Source organism: Festucalex cinctus, chromosome 1 (genome assembly GCF_051991245.1).
Source record: "Festucalex cinctus isolate MCC-2025b chromosome 1, RoL_Fcin_1.0, whole genome shotgun sequence".
Classification (NCBI taxonomy): domain Eukaryota; kingdom Metazoa; phylum Chordata; class Actinopteri; order Syngnathiformes; family Syngnathidae; genus Festucalex; species Festucalex cinctus.
In genome coordinates this window covers 14,419,891-14,441,743 of record NC_135411.1, presented here as the reverse complement: position 1 = coordinate 14,441,743, position 21,853 = coordinate 14,419,891, and the positions used below count along the sequence as shown (strand labels likewise).

Genomic DNA, 21,853 nt, shown 5'->3' with positions numbered 1-21,853 from the left:
AAAAAAAACACTCAAGACTCAACATAACACAAACCACAATATAATCACACAAGATAATCTTTTAGAGACATCCAACAATTTGGCCATTGGTGACTTTGATCAGAAATGGGCAAAATGCTCAATTTTGGCCTTTTTATTTTGTACGTATGTACATAGCAGGATGCATGTAAGAAATTAAGAAACATGATTTCCCTAAACAAAAGAAAATGTGCATGCTATCTGTTTTGAGTTATCAACCTTTTAAGGTAAAAGACCAGCTCAGCGATTAAAATGGCGATGATATAGTATTTCTAAAAACCAAGAAATATGCTGTGCATTTTTTTTTCTCACACAATTTAAAACAGTTTCATGTTGTCTTAATAAAATGTCTGACGTTCTTCTGTCAGAATACACAAAGATAAATAATTAAAGACACCTTGTATCCACTTGTCACCCGGTTGTTGAAATTGCTCATTTTTTTGTGTAATGTCCTAACAAGGTGAATCTCTTTTGATTTATTTCTTTTTCATGCATTTTGGTTTGGCCACAGTGGAAATCACAATTTTTGAGAAATACAATCATCATTTGCCCCTTGACACTGGCCCTCATTATATATAGCCTCACTTCAAAACTGACTTTTATTTATTTATTTATTTATTTATTTATTTTTTTAACTCATTCACTGCCTTTGACAAGTATACTTGTCAATTGTATTTTTTAGAGCGGTGCTAAATGGGGGCGAATCTGAGCATGCTCCACTGTAAATATCAAACTTGGAAACAACTTTACTGATGCCCAACCACCGGTAGATGACATCATTGCCCCATTTTATAGGAAATAAACACAGTTTCAGAGTCCATGGGAGAAATGGCTGTATTTTGGCAAACCTACATTTTTCTGCTGTCAATTATAAAAGAAAGGGACGGGACAAAAAGTAGGGAGTCTATTCTGTTATTTGGTAGATTCGGTTTATATATAATTATTGAATGTAATATCACGTGAGTATTGGAAATGTAAAAATTTTCTATAATGACTGGCAGTGAATGAGTTTTAAAGAACTAATGTATTTTTCCTTGAACGATCAATTGCGTCCTTTATCGCAAAACGACATTACTATCCAGAATCCTTGATGCAACTTAATAGCAATTTATCTACTCCAATATGCCACCTGTCTCTACCTAATGAGCCAGAGCAGGCTTTATTGATGACCAGCACACACAAAGCTTGACAAACTCCAAAGTGTCTCTTGTAATCTGGATTGAGACATTGTAAAACAATGTCTGTCGAGGCTTTGCTACACAAATGATGAATAGCTAGCAAAGTTGCGATGTCTCTCTCTTTCTTTATATCCTTGACTATAATGGATTAGTGATGTTTTATTGTGTTATTTGTCATGTTTTATTTTTGCTGTGTGCTTTGTTACATTTTCACGCCTCCCACCCTTATTTTTTTTACATTATCTTACCCTTCTTTTATTCGCTCCCCCTCTCTGTATGCATGCATATATCACATAGCCCTAAGACAACTATTTTAATGGGTTTTGTCGCAACATTCATCAACAGACCCTGGGGAAGGTGGGCCGTGTGCAGCAGATCTATTCTGACAGTGACCTGAAGGTGGAGGTGTGCGGGACGTCGTGGACGTACAATCCCGCCGCCGTCACCAAGATCGCTCCCTCGGGCTCCGCCGTTAGCAACGCCTCCGGAGGTTTGTGCCAACGGCACATGTGTGCCATGACTTTGACACGGCGACTCTTCGTGATGTGCCCCCCCCCCACCCCTTTCTGTTTGTCCAGAGCGTCTCTCCCAGCTGCTGAAGAAACTGTTTGAGACACAGGAGTCCGGCGACATCAACGAGGAGCTGGTTAAGGCGGCAGCCAACGGAGATCTGGCCAAGGTGGAAGACATTTTGAAGAGACCCGATGTTGACGTAAGTGCCATTTTGCAACCAACTGGGGGTGCAAATCGCCTTGGTGCAGCCTAAACGGGCTGCGGTAGAAATTGAACGTTGGCATTTTGGGACCCATTTTTTTCACCATCTCCAGCTGTACATGCTCATATTATATTTCTCAATAATAACCACGAGCGATTTCATTTTGCTACAGCTGGCTTGTGCATTTTAATGCGTCAAGGTTTAACTCACAGCTTCAGGCTTTAGATATAATTTCTTCTTGAAATGACGATCTAATTGTGGAAAAATACTGTTTATTTTTTTTTTGTGGAAATATTACTTATCCTGCTCGGCCTTTGGACTGAGGTTGGCGAGCGCATGGGAGGCGCAGCTGGCTGCTGAAGGGCAAAAGTTTATGGTCTCCAAATTCGAGGCTGTTTTTTTTTTTTTTTTTTTTTAGCACTCAGAGGTGCAGGGAATAAACAAGACAAGGACCCAGATGGATTTTAGATGCCATTTTCTTTATTTTTACTCTTGACATTGAGGATGCCACAAATACAGCGTAAACACTAGACTATATAATGTACATCATCAATATTCCATCTCCTGAGGTAGTATCGGAGCCAGGATAAAATGGTCATTGTGAGTGTTTCCGTAATAGCCTTCCTCCTGGCACCTTTCTTGTCATACGGAAAATTAGTCTGCTCATTTCTCTGTCTGAACGAGAGTTAAACTCGCTTGTGGCTTTTTCAAATAGTTGCTATAGTGAGGTCATAAAAGTCACTAGCATGGTCACACTAACTGTGTTTTTGTAAACTAGCTCCTCTCTGTTTGCAGTCGTGTTTTTATGCATGCAGTGCATGTCAGCAAGGCCGCGCTTTGAACTTAGACCTGGCAGTTTTACGCATTCGGTTGTCGTACCAGAGGTGGGTTGTTCTGACACCGGAATGCGAACTGCTCACATCTTGTTGGGGTGAAAGTAAAGTGCCAAAACAATAAAATACCGGTATGTAATTTATTTATCATTTATTTATTATTGTTATCATTATTGTTGTTGTATTATTGTTTTTTTTTATTGTTTTTTTTTAATTTCGTCAACTAAGCAAAGTAAAGCTCCATCATACAGCATCCAAAAATTAATTTGTTGCATAACCACACTGCCTGTAAAAGCCATAATTTTTCCGCCTACATAAAAACAGGGTGTTGCCACAATTGCATGAAGAACCTGAGGAGTGTCTAACGCCCACTTAATTATCTGATTGTAAGATGATTCTGTCTGTGAAAGCGCACACACCGTTGTGGCCATATCCTGCTTTAAAGATGTTTGTGATTGGCACGCGAATGCTCCCGGCTGCGTCACGCTGTTATCGCCTCGTATTGGGGCCGAGAGTCTCTGAGGAGAGGGCTGAGATTCTCCTATTTGTGCGTCTGTCTCAATCTGAGGAGCATTACTGCAGGGGCCCAAGGAGGCATGAAGCGCACTGGTGTGCACTGCAGCACAAACCTGATTCGTAGACACGTGCGTGTGCGTAGTTTCAAGCCTGACTCAGCCCGCAACCCAGAGGAAACTTCTGTTTGACACTCAGAATAAGCCTACGTAGACTGTTCCTGGTTACACTCCATTTGCACTGTTGACCTTAATCAGAGAATCATAACTAACATAACTCCATGTCAGTGTGTTAGTTAAAAGCTGGTCATATGCCCTTCTGCCTCTCATTGGAATTATTTGTTTAAAGCTGAACACACATCTGCCTGCTAGGACAAGCATGGGGTGTCTCGAGACTCTCAAATGAGTCCACATGAATATTTATTTATACTTGTTCAGCTTTTAGTTGTGTGCTCATGAAGCATGGCTATAAGTGCAGTCTCTGGCCGCCCTCACACAGCTTGTAAAATATGACGTTTTTCCGTGTTTCTGTTCGATATAAACATAACTGACATGGAATAAGAGTTGAAGTCATGAGAGACGACGCCCATGTGTAAGGGAATTCCGTAGATGGGTGTGAAGTTTACCTCGTACAGGGGATCCTCAGATCATCAAGACTGAGGTTTTGATGTTACAAACGGCATACAATGAACTAGTTGACGGGGCTCACAAGAAGGTGCACTCAGTTGCCAGCGCACTTTTCACTGCTTTGCATTTGTTATTTTATATTTATGACAATATATATCCATCCATCCATTTTCTTGACCGCTTAGTCCTCACAAGGGTCGCGGGGGGTGCTGGAGCCTATCTCAGCTGGCTTTGGGCGGTTGGCGGGGTACACCCTGGACTGGTGGCCAGCCAATTGCAGACAGTTTTTTTAATTTTTATTTTTTATGTATACAACTGATTATAATTGCGGTGTCCTCTAGGGATGCACAATAATGCTACTTTCAACCGATATTGATAAACTAATAATTTAGAAAGTGACAATAACCAATATGTAAGCCGATAATTGTTTGCAGAATTAACTTGAATACAAATATACTTTCGAGTCCTACTATAAGTCTTTAATTTCATTTATATTGCTGCTTCAAACACAACCAGTAACTCATTTTGAGTTTGCCAAAACAAAACGTTCATGTTTAAAAAATGCAATCAAAAAACTGCGAGGGTAACATTTTGGTGTGACACAGTAAAGAAAACCCACACTGGCGACTGCTATGTCACCATGATGCATCTTCTGTGAACACGAGGTCGCGTGCATTATGACGTCACAAATATGCGACACGACCATAGAAGAGGGGAGGGGTTGAGCAGTTGGACACACTTGAGACACAAACACAATAGATGGACCAACGTGGCATGTCTATCATTATCACCGGTGTAATTCTTTATTATCTGGTTTATCTGTTTGATGTCAAATTGGTTGATAATTGCCGATAATTATCAGTGGATTTATTTATTATCTGGTTTATCTGTTTGACATCAAATTGGTCTAATTGCCACTGATATTATTGTGCATCCATTGTGTCCTCATAGGTTGTTATTGGGCTACTGTATCTTCTGACATATAAATTTAGGTTAGGTCGCCATTCCGGAAACTGTACTCCTTCGTAAAACGAGGACCCCCCCCCCATAGTAAAAAAAAAAAAAAATCCACTTTTTTTTTTTTTCATCACTCACATCATACTTTGATGGGACATGTGATAGAACATAATGTATCATTAATTATTGAGCATTCGGCTCAAATATATTTTTGCCTGGTTAAAGAGCAATTATGAATACTGTACAAGAGAAAATAGACTTTCACTTTCACTTTGGTTTTCTTTTTCAGATAACCTTTTTTCCCCACATTGTTCATATCAGTAAACTGTATTTTCTTTTCTAGGAACATTTCCGGTGAGGCAATTTATAAATAATAAATACAAATAAATAAATAAAACAAAAATATGAATGGCACTTCAGCTAGCACTTAGCATTTCTTGTATCAAAAACATAAGTTATGAACAACAACAAAAGGCATAATAAGCCTTTCGTTTTCATCTTCTTAACGGCACAGTACAGTACAGTACAGTACTCAAATTACTTGAGGACTCGTTTTAGCCCTAATGATTTTGATTGTTTATTGCAGGTGAACGGGCAGTGTGCTGGACACACTGCGATGCAGGCAGCAAGTCAGAACGGTCACGTGGATGTTCTCAAACTTCTGCTCAAACACAACGTTGATCTCGAGGCAGAGGTTGGCATCACTGAAGATTTTTTTTTATTGTTTTTCCTTCCCCACCTCAAGCTGCACTCCATCTTACTAACTAGTTTTTTCTGTACTCAGGACAAAGACGGGGATCGGGCGGTGCACCATGCAGCCTTTGGTGATGAGGGCTCAGTCATTGAGGTGTTGCAGAGGGGCGGCGCCGACTTGAACGCCAGGAACAAACGCAGGCAGACGCCATTGCACATAGCTGTCAACAAGGGTCACCTGCAGGTGGTCAAAACGTTGCTGGACTTTGGCTGCCACCCCAGCCTCCAGGTATCCATCAGCACTTTTGATTTGCGTTCATAATTCACATGACATCAATTATCTTAAAAGAGACCCATTAGGAACTTTTTCACAATTTAAACCATTTTCCCGGTGTTTTATTAACATTTGTGATAAAGTAAACACCTGCTATTCGCCAGGGATGGGGATATTGACCCCAGCCGTGAATAGTAGCAAACCTTTTGTTGATATCCCACCTCTGTTTTTATAGTTGCCTGTATCAATGGTTTAAACCTTAAATATTCCTTGAGCTATGATCACATAACTTTATTGAAACTTCAAACTCATCCTAAAATATTTCCATTAACTCTTTGACCGCCAAAAATGTTTAATAACGATCAGTAAAATCACGATGTATGCCGCCATAAACGCTAAATGACGTCAACTAAGTTTTTGATTTTATTTTATTTTTCTCAGTGCAACGTCTTAGTGCAGCGCTGCCTGGTTAGTGGGCTGTGGAATCAAAAACACTAACTATAGCCAGCAGATGGAAGCATTGTATCTTTTTGTGAACGAGCAAAGCTTTTCTCATATCAGTTTTTTTTTTTTTTTTTTTTTAAATAACGTGTGGCACTAAAAGATTTTAAATAAAAGTCTTACAGGTGTTTGATTATGATTGTTTTTTTAATCGTAAAAACTTAGTAAAACAAAAATGCACTCATCTGGCAAAGACTTTCCATGACTTAACTCTTCTCCAGCATACAAAAAAATCTATTCTCTCAGTGGATGTATCACTTGAACATTCTTTTTTGACTCAAATGGCTGCTTTCCTGTAGAGTCAAGGCTTTGGCACCATGTTATGGCAACGTAGGGCATTACAGATGCGAAGAGACGTTTTTTCCGCTGTACATTCTACAACTCATTGCTTAAGTCTCCCAGAACTTAGCCCGTTTTTTAAATTGAGCAGCTGCTCACCCCTCCCCCATCTACTTCCAAGTAGAGATCGACCAATATTTTTTTTTCCCCAGGGATGATACGGATTAGCCTATTACTCATCAAGAAGGCTGATAAACAATGTTTGGAGCAGATATTCATTTTCAGGAAAAAAGTATTGCATCCAATTTTTTTCTTCAATACAATAAAGTAATACAAATCCCAACTCCGAACTTTGTTAAAATGTCTTAAAGTGTATGATTATTGAACAGCTTTTCATACGTATTTGCAAAATGCGGAAGTTTCACTTTTTTTTTTTTAGCTACCTATAGTTTTGTACTGTAAATACTTTTTAAAACATTTCAAAATAACTGAAATGTTAACCTTTCACATATCAAACCAAAACAAAAGGTGAAGAGAGCTCCCAGGGTCAGAAGCATCTCTTTTAAAGTTAACTTAGTAGTTCTCCTGGGTATCACAGTTTGAAATTGATTGATTAATTAAAAAGTCAAAAACCAATATTCGTCAAAATACTGAATATTGTCACAAGTCTATTACTATTTTCAGCTTTTTGCTACTATGGTGAGTAGGTACGTCAGTTACCTCAGTGACCCAAGCATTTGTAGCCAAGCTATTCAAAAAGTCAATATTCGATGTATCCCCTTTTCACACAACGCTTCCCGTCCGTCCAGGACTCCGAGGGTGACACGCCCCTGCACGATGCCATCAGCAAGAAGCGGGATGACATGCTGTCCGTGCTGCTGGAGGCGGGCGCCGACGTCACCATCACCAACAACAACGGCTTCAACGCGTTGCACCACGCCGCTCTGCGAGGGAACCCCAGGTACGAGACCCACATGCGCCGCCAACATTCATTTGTCGTCTACAAGGGAGGAGCGAGCAAATCTTCCCACGTCTCGTTCTCTCTTTTATTTGAACGTTTTTTTATTATTTATTTATTTATTTATTTTATTTTTTTTACTAAGGCGAAATTACACAAAGCGTGAAGTCTTGTACATTTATTGTGTCCACAAACCAAACACTTAGGTAAATAACAGAGGTGGGAAAAGTAATTACCTCTGGGATCCTTTATGATTTGATTCAGTATTGCTGACAAAGTCTTTAATTGGAATTGAACGCCAACTGCTCAGTGTGCATTTCACATAGCAATGTGTTTGATTTCAAAGCACAATCTTACAGTGGAACTTTCATAGTTGAACAGTGGTTGTTTTCCAAGTTGCTCTCATTTCAAAACACTTTAGGAGATAAACTGTCACCACCCAAACACCTTTGACTCTAGAGGTAGTGTTTTAATTCTTTGCTGTCTTACAGGTTAATCACAGTCAAATAAACCTAAATTGCAGTAAAACCACTCACTCTTTGCAGACAATGGACAACTTTTGAAACATATTTTCTTGGAAGGCATCTTTGCTGACAATGGACAACTTTTGAAACATATTTTCTTGGAAGGCATCTTTGCTGACAATGGACAACTTTTGAAACATATTTTCTTGGAAGGCAAGGCAAGTTTATTTGCATAGCACATTTCATACACAAGGCAACTCAATGTGCTTTACACAAGGAAAGACAACACATAAGCATCAACAAACAGAGAGAACATGCAATGAAAATATTAAAACATTATTCAGCAAACTTTGAAACATATAGCATAAGGAAGTTTAAAATAATAATAAAAATAATAATTAAAAAGGAAGAGGAAAAAAAACTTAATTAAAGCTGTTTAAAAGTCCTTAATCAAAAGTATGAGAGAAAAAAAGCAAAGTTTTTAACCTGGATTTAAAAGCATTTACACTCGGGGCTGACTTCACTTCTGTTGGCAGCCTATTCCATCTGTGTACAGCACAACAGCTAAATGCAGCCCCACCATGGAAGTGTTTGGTTGATATCCAAATTATATCACTTGCACTGTGGAGGTTCCACCATTTTTCATCTGCTACCTCACACCTCAGGGTTTTTGTTTTGTTTTGTTTTTTTTGTGGCATCTTCCTGAGCTCAGTGTCATTCCTCCATGGTGTTCTACCTCCCCAACTGACTGTGAAAAGCATTTGTTCTATTGTATACTCGGTGGTGCTCAAGACCTAAAGCGTCTATCCCAGGCATTAGCAGGTGTCCTTGGCCGTGGCTATTTTTGTGCATTGTTTTGTTTCCCTACCTCAAACCCACGAGTACATTAAGGGACCCTGTCGTTATCAGATTTATGATCTGGAGTTCTTGATGTCCAGTATAGGTCGAAGTTCTTGCCGCATGTATGATGAGTGTTTGCAGTCTCACGCTGAACAGTGTTTCCCTCTTCCTTCCTTGGCATCATTTTAATTGGCGTGAGGAACTGCAGAACATCTGCCTCAAGCCAACCGAATAGATTGTCAACACTCGCTTTTCCCTCTGCGTCGGACTCATCAATTGGGCACATAAAAAAAATCTAAAAAGACATTGCACATTAAAGTTAAAAGTATGGAGAGTTTAATCCTGATTGTAAAAAAAAAAAAAAAAAAAAAAAAAAGCTGTTTAAAGACAATTGCTTCGTTTTTCTGTCCTACAAAGAAAATGACTAATAAAAGAATAGGTACATAAATGGGGATTGGGGTTGGAGAAGTAGGAGGGCATCGTGTCACTTTTATTTGCAGTCTCTTCCGTCATGTATATATTCCTACAACTTTTAACTCTGTGTACTTTTCAACTAGCCTGTCCAGAAGTGTTGTGATGGGGTGCTGATAAATCGCTCACTCTGCCCCTTGCCTCACTGGAAAGCAATTCAATGCACATACCTTGCAGCCTTAAAAAAAGTGTACTGTATTTATTTAAAGAAGGTCTAAGGCTGGCAGTGGTGCACTTTAAATTGCTTGCTTGCATAAAGCGTAAACAGTTTGTTGTGGTTTATGTTTGTACAGCAGGATTCTGATAGTAAAGGAGGGAGAGCAAGATTGGGGGGTGGAGGTGGGGGCGGCAGCGGCTCCAGTGGAGGACTCTCTGGACTTGGAAATGAAAAATGCGGGAGTGCAGCACGACTGTGTCAGGGCCCCTGTTGTGTGAGCGTGTAGATTTGTGTGTGTGTTGTCCACTTGCTTTAATAGACTTTCTGTACCCCGCTCACCTCACAGACAAGAAGATATACGTCCCCTTCTATAGTTTGCCCATTTACTTTTATTTCACGCTCCAGTTCCTCCAATATCAGTGAGCCTGGCCGGCCACAAGTCCTAAAGCCCTCTAAAATCTCTCCCCCCAGGCTGAGGCCAAACTACCCACCTGGTGTGCTTTTTAGTGGTAAAAGCGGTTGTTTCAATTGAATGCTTATTTTTTTTAAAAGTACCCTTGATGTGTTTTTGGTGGAAAAAGTGCTTGGAGATTGGTGGATGATATGAGGCCCTTCAGATTACGGATATGATGAAGAACCCCGGCGTGCGCAGATTAAACAAATGTAATCTATCCCCGCTGCAGAAATATTTCAAAATAGCTTCACCAGAGCATTTTATACAGTAACCAGTGAAACAACTGGGACATTTTTAAGCTGGTGGAAAATTGACGTGTTGATTTTATCCCCCGGCACCATCCGTGTCGTTTATGCAGAAAAACAACGTGCTTTTACCTTATCGAATGTGCCTTGTCCTCCAATTTTTCTCTTAGAAAGTAATTTAAAAGAAAAGTAATTAGTTCCAGAATCAAACTGTTAATCATAAAACCTTTATTAACTGAATGGACAGCTTTTAAATGATTTTTTTCAAAATGTCAAGATGTCGACAACCTATAAGTAAGCCGATAATTGTTTGCAAAATTAACTTGAATACAAATATGCTTTCGAGTCCTACTATAAGTCTAACAAATACATTGAAACGTTGTATAAACTTGAAACATTGAAACAATGTTTCAATCTATGTAAAGCACCATGAAGCTGAATTGTATTGATATGAGCCACAACAGATGGACCAATGTGGCATGTTTATAATTATTGCCGGATTTCTTTATTATCTGGTTTATCTGTATGAAATCAAATTGTTATCGGCATATTTCTCTATTATCTGGTTTATCTGTTTAACGTCAGATTGGTTGATAATTGCCGGTAATTATCGGCCACTGATATAATTTTGCATCCCTAATTTTTTGACATTCTTAACTGACAAGCGTAAAATAAGACACGCAAAGCATGACACGCCATTCAAATTTTTTTGTTACCGGTAAGTCTGGTCTTTTTATTTGTCATTATTTGCATTGCAACCAAAATATATATATAAATAAATAAATAAATACAATAATAATAATTATAATAATGCATCAAAATTGTGACTTCTAATGTGAGTGAAATGCATCAATGACACGCATGTGCACAAAACACGACATGTAGTTCAGTGTTCACAGAAGTAAATATGGCTCGGCCTCTCTTTCTCGGTATTGACACATTATTGGTGATTTCATGGATTTTCTGGATCCCTCTCCCTTATACGGTACTGCATTCATCAGTCTAAAGCACGTGTCGAGATCAAGTCCTCGAGGGCCTGATTCCTGCATGTATTCGAGGTTTCTCTACTCCACCACACCTGATTCAATGATCAGGATCTTTATCAGTCTCCTGCAGAGCTTGCTGTTGAGGTAAAATATGAATCAGCTGTGCTGTGGAAACCTCGAACATATGCAGTACTCAGGCCCTCGAGTACAGGACTTTGACACCACTGCTCTGAAGCATCTTCTTTTCGCCGCTGTCTGTTTTCTGCTGAATTATCGGCAATTTCTTTTTGTGTCGTCACCTTTGTTGAATAGTGATGTTTGTCACCTTATATTGACATATAAGTTGCATGAGTGTGACCTGAGTGGCCAGACTGCAGTTGCATCGGCTTCATATAACTAATCAATTCATTGATTATAAAAAAAAAAGTTGTCAATTGTTGAACCTCCTACTTTTTTGTGTGACATTTAAGGCCTTTTTGTTTCAATTATTGATTGTAAAACTGAATATTTTGTCTGTCTAGTTATGTAGGTCACATGCTGTAATTTGATTTGACAAAGTCACAGTGGCCATGTAGTTTCATCTCGTTCCATACTGACACACCACCTCTCTGTGTTTTGATGCATAGTGCTGTCTTGTTTTACAGTTGCCAGTAACCATAAGGGAAATGCATACTGTATACGTAGCAGCAATGTGTTTTTGGACGGGAAATTCCTCTCCACCTTTTCTGTTTACTGCCATCTCAGCCTGGCTCATCTCTGTGTCTTTTCCCTCGGGCTGCTGGAAGCCAGTACCTGCTCGAAAACTGTAAACAGTTTACAGATTAATAGCCCATGACTCATAAACGTTGGGATGAGCGGGGGCTCCAAACAAGCCCGGCAGTGGTCGCTCTGTACCATTTGAACGTGTCACCTCCCTGAAATGTTTGTGCTCGCACTATAACGTTCGCCATTTCTTTTAATATGGCGACTCGCGTGCGGTAGGCTCGACCACATATGGCAATTACTCTGCTCCCTCTGTGGGAGCTAATGGCTGTCAAGTTAGTGCCGTGATGGTCGTGTAATAACAAGGATCACAAACTGAAACAGGTGTTGTGATACTTTTCATTGATGGTGTTTGGATTTGTCAGGTTCCCTCTTGTACATTTTACAATAGGCCAGTCTGATGATGGTGATGCCCAATGGAAGAAGCATTTTTAACTCATGATGGTGATGCTAATTGGCTAAATTCAGGGGTGGGGGTGGGGGGAATCATAAGCAGCAATGTAAATTGAAACAACTTGTTCAGGCTCAGATTTATTGTTCTACCCTCCCAGTCCCACACCATTTTTTTGTGGATTGGTGTGGTTGAATTCCACATTGTTTCTTGTTTTCATTTTGGGGTATTTTTTAGCTTCCCTTGACAACTTTTGTGAAGTCTTAACTTTTAAAAATTTTATCATTCCTTACTGCCATGCGAGTACAAAGAGAAGTGCACCGCTACAATAAAACTACAAGTAAAACTGCTCACCCTTGGATAGGCACGTAATGGGGAGAGAACAGGAAATGTGTTTGCAGAGCGATACTGTCACGTACTGGTAGATTTATCGGTATCGCTGGAAGGAATAAGTGTGTAAAGTAGACCCAGACCCCTTTCCCGTACTCCAATATTTTCAATTTCTGGTCCTATGGTTGTCTTGACTCTATGTCTCTTTGCATCGAAGATCTATATTTGTAGTTGAAACCTCGTACATGTATAAAAGTGCAAAATAATAGTCACAGTTCAATACGTACCTTGGTGTTTAGGTCATGGTTTATCTCATATGTGGTGCCATAATAGAAAACAAACTCTTTAGCAATTGTGTAAGCACGAGAAGATATGACTTTTAAAATGAAACATCAATCTTTTCTTATTAGGAAAATGCAACATCGATACTTTTTCTTCTTAGGAAATGAGATCTGCAGGCAACTTCAAAAGTAACATTTTGGGGAGCCTGAAATTATACCATAAAACAGCAATGATTTTTATCATTAGTGAGTTTATAATCTGTTGGAAATTGTTTGTACTCTAGTCAGAAGCTGAGCTGGACTGTGCTTACTTGCTGGGCTTGTGGCTTGCGCGTGAAGTAGTTGCTGTGCACTTCGTCTACTATGTTCTGTGAGGGACAACATATTACATTATATATTATATTACACTTGATTATTTTTTTTATAACTATTTGTAGGCTACGTAAAATTACTGTACAGTACATGGAGGGCTGAATATCCCCCGTGGGCCTTGACTTTGCTTTAGATACTCGCTGAGATCACCTCGCATGACAAAGGTTGTTGTAACGTTGTGACAAACTGTGCCACTTTTAGTGTGTTTGTCATTGAAAGTTATCTTACCATGGATATGCGTTTGTAGATACGTTTCTATTTTCTCCCTGGCTCAGCACAGGTTCTAGCATCTCTACATTTCAGACACATTTGCAGGGCCGTTGCACTTGTTTTACATTACCGTCACACCCCTGCTGAGTCGTATTAACCGCCAGCTCCCCGCCCAGCGCGTAATCGGCCGTTAGCGTCCGGCGACAGTCATTTAAGGAGGCATCTCAGCCGTCCATCCGCGCAGTGCCAGTGAGAGCGGCGGGCTCCTGAAATAGCCCAGGCTGCACGTCTGGCCATGCTATTTTTGAAAACTGACCACCGATGGCGTGCTTGGAATACCAAAAAGGGGGACCAGGGCAAAAAGTTTGATGCAGTGACTTTATTGTTCTTTTCAAATGAGTCATTCAGCATTGAACATAGCAATCACAGGGGGGTCGTTTGAAGAGAAACACCTCAGTCGTCCCTGCAGTCATCAAAGCATAGCTACAGCTGGTTGAAGGGGACCAAATCCATTCAAGAGGTGATTTGGTTCCATTTTACCAGCTTTAGCAAAGCATTGTGGGATATCGCTCTCTTCAGACCTTCAGCAAGATATCCTTGTCAAACCATCCTTTTGCCCCAAAAAACACTCGTAACACACATTCAGTTCATCAGCGCAACCACTCCTTTGTCATTCAGCCTCTATATCTTTCTGTACTTGTCCTGACACAGATTGTAACTGCTTTCTGGGGGTGAAAAAAAAAGATAATAATAATCTGTAGCACTCGAGTCAAATGTCCTGCAGTCATGAAGCAATTACAACCCGTGACAGATGGCCTCTGCTGCAAGTGTGCGGCCGCTCTGGTCACTCAGACGGACGCGTCCACATCCACACATGCACATACTCTCATATATACACTTGTACTCCTCAAGCAACCTTCTGGGTGTCAAGCCATAACATTAATTTAAGTCGCTCTGTTGTCTATGTCCTGTAGACTGATTTGCAGTGCGGAATGTATGGTTTGAATGGCATCAGTACAGTTTTCCGAGCTTTACTCTCGTACCGCATTACATTCACATTACGCCTCCCACAACTACATTTTGTTGATTTTCTCTGAGTCTGTACCCCTGCCAGTTAATTATCCCGCTACGGCTTAAAGTAATAACAAGCGAGCAACATGAAAGAGCAGTGTTTTTAGCCTTTTAGCCTTGAAAATGAGATGCTGCATCTCAAGAGGTTTATCAAAACTTAATAATATATATATTTTTTATAAGTGGAAAAACCTAGCTTCTTTTTTAGGTGTTCATCTTTAAATGTATTTTTCTTTTGTTTTGTGTTTATTCACCTTCTCTTAACATCATTTAGGGGGTATTTATATATTCTTTGTTTTAAAAATAGCTATATACGTGGGAGGAACTTTCCTTTAGAAGTTATACATCCCTCAGTCGTTTAATTAAGGCTAACTAAATGTTTTGTTTTATTTTATTTTATTTTATTTTGTTCTCTAGAACATTCAGTCTTCTTTTAAAGGTCCTTTTGGAGCCTGAACCTACAATTTGTGTATTAGCAAATGCTTTTAATAGTTTATATTTCCCTGTCTTTATTCTATGGTGAGGAAAAAATCATTTAATCTTAATTTGTGCCTACAAAAATAATAAAAAACATGTCCAACCTCTAAAAGGTTATTGCATAGGCATGTATTCATATATTGGCAGGTGCTTTTTAGTAGTCATTTTTAAGGTCTCCATCTTCCGTGTTAAACATAATAAATATTTCCCTGACATTATTTTGTCGGCTGGAAATGTCAGGAGCACAGTTGGCTGTTTATAATTATTGACGTTTGTTCCCCCTGCCAAAAGCACGAGCGTCTCAAAGTGGGTGCGCGACAGCTGAGGCGTACGCAGCGCGCCGCGTGGAGACAAGATGGAGGTCAGCGCCAGGCCGGCTTGACAGCACACGTAGTTCTATTTGTAACATACACATGCACAACCGACGGTGGCAAAGAGTCAGGTGGCCGGGCCGCCCACCTCGGCGACGAGCCCATAACAGGGCAAAAAGGCAGGGTTGGGGCTGCCAGGCGTACTGGGCATTTGATAATGTCAGCATCTGCTGTGTGTGTCACTCACACAGCAGGTCGTTGGAGTTGAAGGCCTTGGACAAAGGCGTAGCGCTCAAAAACAAACTTAACCAGGCAGTAGTGTGTTCAAGTTGAATTTATCTTAACAGACCTTGTGAAGACGTTTTTCTCATCAGGCTATTTTTAGTTACGCCAGTGCCCATATTAAATTTATAAAAATATTGAACAAATTATTATTACATCTTGTGAGCACTTTTTTTGTGGGTTTATTGGAGCTCTTCTTAGAATTGCATCTAGCCATAGATTGCCCACCCTTTAGATTTCGACTATTGTATTCATTTTAATTATTCACCTGTTGGTTTTCAAATGATGTGTTAATTTCAAGAAAACAGCACATACTATTTACGTTGCATTCACTTTTGAAGCCTCTGAAATTTGACATTAATTACTGAAATGACCTTCTGAAAACATTGCATTTACCTTAAAAGTTTAATGAGTTTGCCTCATTGGGGAAAAAAAAAATCTTTTTAAAAAACAAACAAACATTGCATTTCCTTTTAAAGTTTCCAATGTTAGTGACAATGTATTTATTGCGTTCAAATTTTAGACTTAACGTGAGAATTTACCTATATCAGTTGATTTTAACGAATAGCTTCCTGAACCAAATCTGTGTCCGTATTGTTTTGCCCAAGTCCGCCCACAGTTTGGAAACAGCTGACAGGCCAGAGTTGATCCCGCATTGTCACTTTTTTTTTTTTTTCCCCCGATGCTCTAATCTGACTGCCACGCGGCCTGGCGAAAGCATTTGGCAAGCGTTGCAAACGTGAACAATGAGAGTGGAAGGGAGTTTGGGAGGGGGGTTAGCAGGGTCGGCGTGTGTTTGGGGGACCTGCGGATAAAGGGAGGCCGGTCGTGGTTAAACACACACGAACGTGGAAGCTGTACCATACAAGCGTTGCGTACTGCTTCCTCAGCAACTATTATTGCACAAAGGTGGCATTTCGGTGCACTTTACCACATTTTTCCTTACGAAAAGATTACGGTATTAAGGCACGTTGGGCCCTCGGTGAAGTATCGGAGGGCGAACGCTTTTTTTTGGCTGCTGCATGAAACATTGTCACTATATTTTAACAGTATTCTCCGTAATTGCCCAATGAACTGTCGTCATATCTTGGATGAGAGATTTTTATTGGCCAAGTCAGCCAGTTTGCTGGAGCTGCGAGCTCCCCTACAGCGCTGAGTGCTGCAGTGAGACTGCCCAGAGACAGTATAGCTAATGCATGAGCCTTACATCCCACTCTCTCTCTCATTCTCTCTCTCTCACAATTATCACAGGGACATTAAGACAGAACGCATTTCTTCCTAGAGCGAAGACTGGCACCTCACCCAGAATACATACTTCTTTACATTCCATAGCTGTCATATGTTCATATGGGTACATAAAGAAGTATGTGCACCGAGGAGGTATGTCGAGATATGAAATTCTGACTCTCTCTCTGGTTCTCTCACCTTTCGGCCAAGACGGAGAAGTTACGAGCGGAACAATTTCCTCCGCCGCTTTCCCTCCCAAGTATGGTAGTCTGCACCGTAAGGTGACTTTGAGTGTAAATTCACTTCAACGCTCGAGGCTTTCCTCTGGTTGCCATGTAAGGCTGAGCGGGATGCCCCCTCCCTCCGCTTCGCCGCCCCTGAATGTAACTCTCACAGTCCATACCATAGTCGAACATCCCAGTGACCCGCTCACTGTCCTCCAGAAGAGTAGCTCCCATTTGTACAGCAATAAAAAAAAAAGAAAAAAAGAAAAAGTCCTCTTGATGAATTGGTTCAAGGTGGTTTCCTCCAGTTCTGCTGGAAGGTTCCTCCGTGTGCACCTTGTCTTATACGACGGCCTCCGCTGCGTCCACGGTGCTGGGTTTCAATGACCATACTTAACATTTCCACTTCTGCCCTCCCACTTTGCTCGCACCCCCTCCACCCCGCTATACGGGCACCCCTGCTTCTCTTGTGTCAGCGACGCCCCTAGTGGCTTGCCGCGTTTGCTGATGTTTGAAAACAAGGGTGATCCAAGTGGAACAGGAAGCTATTGTGAGACGGATTTGGGCTTTAGGCGCACCGGGGCAGGGCATAGGTCACATGAAGGCGCTAATGCCCACTCAGCACTTGTGGATCGGTGCCCCCATCCCCTTTTTCACTGCTGATCTCTTGCCACACGTACAGCCCCCACTCTCCTGCACCTTTCTAGCCCCTTTCACACAGAGATGCTGCCAAATGTCAAATCCCATGCAGATATTCCCCATAGAGGCTGTGACTGGATACTTAGCCGCCTCTTTCACACGCAGATCCTGCAAAAATACCGCATCAGAGAGTCATAGTAGAATGCCTTTTTTTTTTTTTTTATCTGTCTTTGCCTTTCACACAGTGTCCAACCTAGAGCGTTATTGCCATGTGCTTCTAAGGAGACTTTTTTTTTTTTTTTTTTTTTTTTTTTTCTGTGTGAAAGCTTGAGGATTGAAAGAGAACGGTAGAATCTGACGCATGTGTGAAAGGAAATCATGGAAAGCTGGGGATGTGCTATTACGTTTAACATCCAAGAGTAATTCCTCCCACCCTGTTGTGTTGAAAGCGATTGCCAATACTCTCCGGTCACATAATATAATATGCTGAATTCTCTGAGAATTCTGCAGAAACTGTGTAAAAGGGTAAAAGATGACGTCAGCATCAGCCAGTGTCGCGTGTGATGTACATAAATAAAATGTCGACAGTTGCTTTTAATACAACAGGGCGGGAGAGGTGAGTGTCGGGTGATAAACTTTACACCCCTTGTCCTGGCATTGTGGAACTCCCTTGCAGAAAGGCGTCGTCCCATCTCTGATGCGATTAGAAAATTACCGGGTTGGAAATAAAATGACGTCTTTTAAAGACAGTGTTAAAGGGGCTTGTGTATTTATGGGCAAAGCAGCTGTTGGTCTGCAGAAGGGGGTGGCGCAGATCAGCGGATCAATAGCCATTTGCACCACAGTGAGAAATGTTCAGTAGGCCTCTAATGAATATTTGCCCCTGACCAACACATTCCACAAGTTGACACTAATCTCACTGGCAGGCTTGAATGCTCAGGCGGGCAAAAATGAAACTATTGTTTGTTTGTTTTCCCCTCACCCCCTAAATAAACAGCAGGAAGTGGTGCAACGTGGTTAGCAGGTGGAATAGCAATGAGGCAGAGGTGACAAAGGCATGTGCATGGGTCCTGAAGGTGTGACGTGTCCTCGGACGGAGGTTGCGGGGAGCGGCGGGTTAACCTCCAGTGTCTGTTCCGGTTTGGGCCGTTGCACTGCAGCACCGTGCCGTGCCCTGCCTCTGCCCCGTGAGCAGCAGCCCGCTCACTTAGATGGCAAATAAACTGGGTTAGCAGTCTTTAGTGATGAGGCGGGTTCAGCCGGTGACACACATCCATCCCGTCATCCGTGCTCACCCCGCCACATCTGTGTTAATACACTTCTCACAGCTGTGTGTGCCGTCAATCCGCTCTCCCTACCCCCGCCCCTCGTTCATAACTCCTGACCTGCGTGCTCGTCATTATTCCGATGCTTCAACGTGCCTTGTCCTCCAACTTACCGTGACCTCTCGCTTTAATGAAAAAAAGTGGTGAGGGGGGAAAATGTTGGCCAAAAAAAGCTGATTCAAAGTCCCGGTAATTTGAGTATCCATGGATGATGTATCAGACGAATTGAAGCAGGTGCAAGTTAACAAGTCCGTCGTTAAGATTGCGGGCGAGAACAATACTTAATGAGCCAGAGGAGCCGTGCTGCGGCGGCGGCAGCAGCAGCATGTCCGGTCAGTGCCAGAACAGACAGAGCGAGGGGGGAGAGCGAGCAAGGCTGGAGAGGGAGGCAGCAAGGGAGGGAGGGAGGGAGGGGAGTGAGTGAAGGAGAAAGATGAGAGAGATAGTGTGGACAGTGCAGAAAAGGGCTTAAATCCATGTGGACTGGAGCAAGTCCCTGTTCCAGCGCATCCTGCATCCTGTCTGTACTGCTCTTTATGGCTTCTAAGAAAGGGAGAAACAAGGCGGGAAACGTGTGTGGTTAAGTTGCTGCAGAACAGTAGATACTACCCCCACTTTTCCCGATCACCACTCCAGCACGCACCTTCCTTTTGACGATGCGGCGTCAGGGTTAAACTCCATCCAAATATGACCTGTCCGATCAGTTTCTCATCCCTCCCGCGCCCTCCTCCTTCCTCCCCACCAGTGAAAAGAGCTGTCATGACCTCGAGAGCGCTCCAGCTGCTGCAGCCACGGTTGTGTGTGCGTGTGTATCTGACTCGCTGAATCAGCTTCTATGATTGGGGGGGGGGGCGAGGAGGAGGGAGGCAGGCAGATGAGTGCCAGAGTCGGTGAAAGGCGGGGTGGGAGTTGGGTGGCGGACATTCCCACACACACACACACCCACACACACACAAAAAAAGTGGTACACCTTTTTCTGAGACTCACCGAGGGGTGGTTTGAAGAAGAAAAAAAAAATCTGCCGCACTCTCCTCTCCATCACGTGCAGGCTTAAAAAAAGAGAAGTGGGGAGGATGCCCTCGACGATTGAACGGGCTTAAAAGTGTACAGAGCGTCCTCCCACTCTACCTTTTTCATATTCTACACACATGCACACACACTCGGCACTACAGCTTTATCTGGTTCGTAAAACGCACTTTTGTCAACTCAAGCGAGGGAGTTTGTTGAATATTTGACAAGCAAATTTTTAGAGCGATATTTAAAACCGATGTCATAGGAGGCGGTTTCTTTGTGCAAATCTTATCAAAAACATTTGCTTGATTTAGGGTTACCTTTTTGTTGCTCTTGGTTCGTAGTAGCATACAAAATACTTGACTATTCTCATTTTCTTGTAACTCTGTAAAGTGTACGAACCAAAAACACATTACTACCTTTAATTTGATGCTGATCCATATTAGATTTCTGAATCTAGTCATTAAAGGGATGCGTGACTCATTAAGCCATTTTCAGCAGCAAAAAATATTTTGCCCAAAATGAATTTGGTAACCTCATTATTTCCATTTACAATTAATACCTTTAAATAATATTTTTTTTCCACTTGCTGTTGACTGAAGATGACATCACCTGTGCTGAGGAAGTAGGTAACAACCAATCATAGCTCAGTTGTGCTGACCAAACCCACAGAGGAGCCAAAATCAGTATTGTTCAACCATGGTTCAGATCTTAAAAGGAGACTTATTTAAAAAAAAAAAAAAAAAAAAAAATCCTCCCTAAATTTTAGATTTTCAAAATGTAATACTTGGGATGGTCGAGTACCCATATCAGCCTTATTTCAAGGTATCGGTTCTCATGACGGTGCATGATATCAGTACCTTGCCCCCCTTTTGTGGATGTTTTATATCAAGGACTACAGTAGAAATTTGAAGAATGTAATATATTAAGGAAATATAAATATATTGGGATCTAAAGGTCTTTATATAAAACTGTATATGTAAATTATATATGCTGACTACTCGAGTTGAGTACTTGTACTGGTATCAGTCTAAAAAACAAACGGTGGTATTGAACATACATATTTATCAAAATACCCAAAAGATCAAGAATGGTAGCGCACTTAAACATATATTTTTCTCCATTTTTTTTTTCAATTTTTTTTTTTTTTTAGATGAGCCTGTTTTGAACAGCTGTTGCTGCCTCGTGCAAATGAGCCACTTCTCACCCAGCCCCATTCTGAGGGGCACATGCATAGGGCACATCGCAAACTTAAATTTTGACTTAGAAATTCTTACTAGCCCAGTCGGGCTGTCGTCTGGAGCTAGGCAGTGTCCCAACACAGTGTCGCGCTGGCCACGGGCCACAGTTAATGTCGAACTCTGTAATTAAAACTTGAAACGATCTGCAATGTTTATCGCATTAAACCATTTCATCCCTGCAAGACAAACTAATTAACTAATTACAACAAACATAAATCTGCCAAGAAAATGTTTGCCTGCTCCATGATCAATAAAAGAGCTTTCAGCGTTTTACTCTCTGACAATTGGCAGGGCCCATGTTGGGCCCTGAATCCAAAGTTTGTGAAAGCTATTCTAGTTGAATAGAGTCTCTGCAGTGGTCCAGAGAGGGCATGTAGAAGACAGTGGCAGCTAATGAGGGCCAAGGGGCCAACATGGCCGAGCAGCTTGAGCGTTTAGCACATTGTGTGAAGCCAAGCAGTGGAAGCATGCCTCGGTGCTTGTTGCCGGGCTGCTCCTGTGTCTCGTCCCGCCACCCTCCCTGACCATATTTAGTCA

The 21,853-nt window shown here is 41.4% G+C and overlaps 1 protein-coding gene across 7 annotated transcripts in view; it reads left to right on the top strand.

The window, feature by feature from the left end:
* The window catches only part of mib1 (MIB E3 ubiquitin protein ligase 1), an 80,331-nt gene that overhangs the window by 14,103 nt on the left and 44,375 nt on the right, over positions 1 to 21,853 (top strand). For all 7 annotated transcript variants that reach the window (XM_077518450.1, XM_077518441.1, XM_077518435.1 and 4 more), the window contains 5 exons: positions 1,542 to 1,686; positions 1,775 to 1,908; positions 5,427 to 5,534; positions 5,625 to 5,822; positions 7,397 to 7,548. In XM_077518450.1, the coding sequence (XP_077374576.1) occupies positions 1,542 to 1,686; positions 1,775 to 1,908; positions 5,427 to 5,534; positions 5,625 to 5,822; positions 7,397 to 7,548 (737 nt within the window). The remainder of the gene's footprint in view (positions 1 to 1,541; positions 1,687 to 1,774; positions 1,909 to 5,426; positions 5,535 to 5,624; positions 5,823 to 7,396; positions 7,549 to 21,853) is intronic.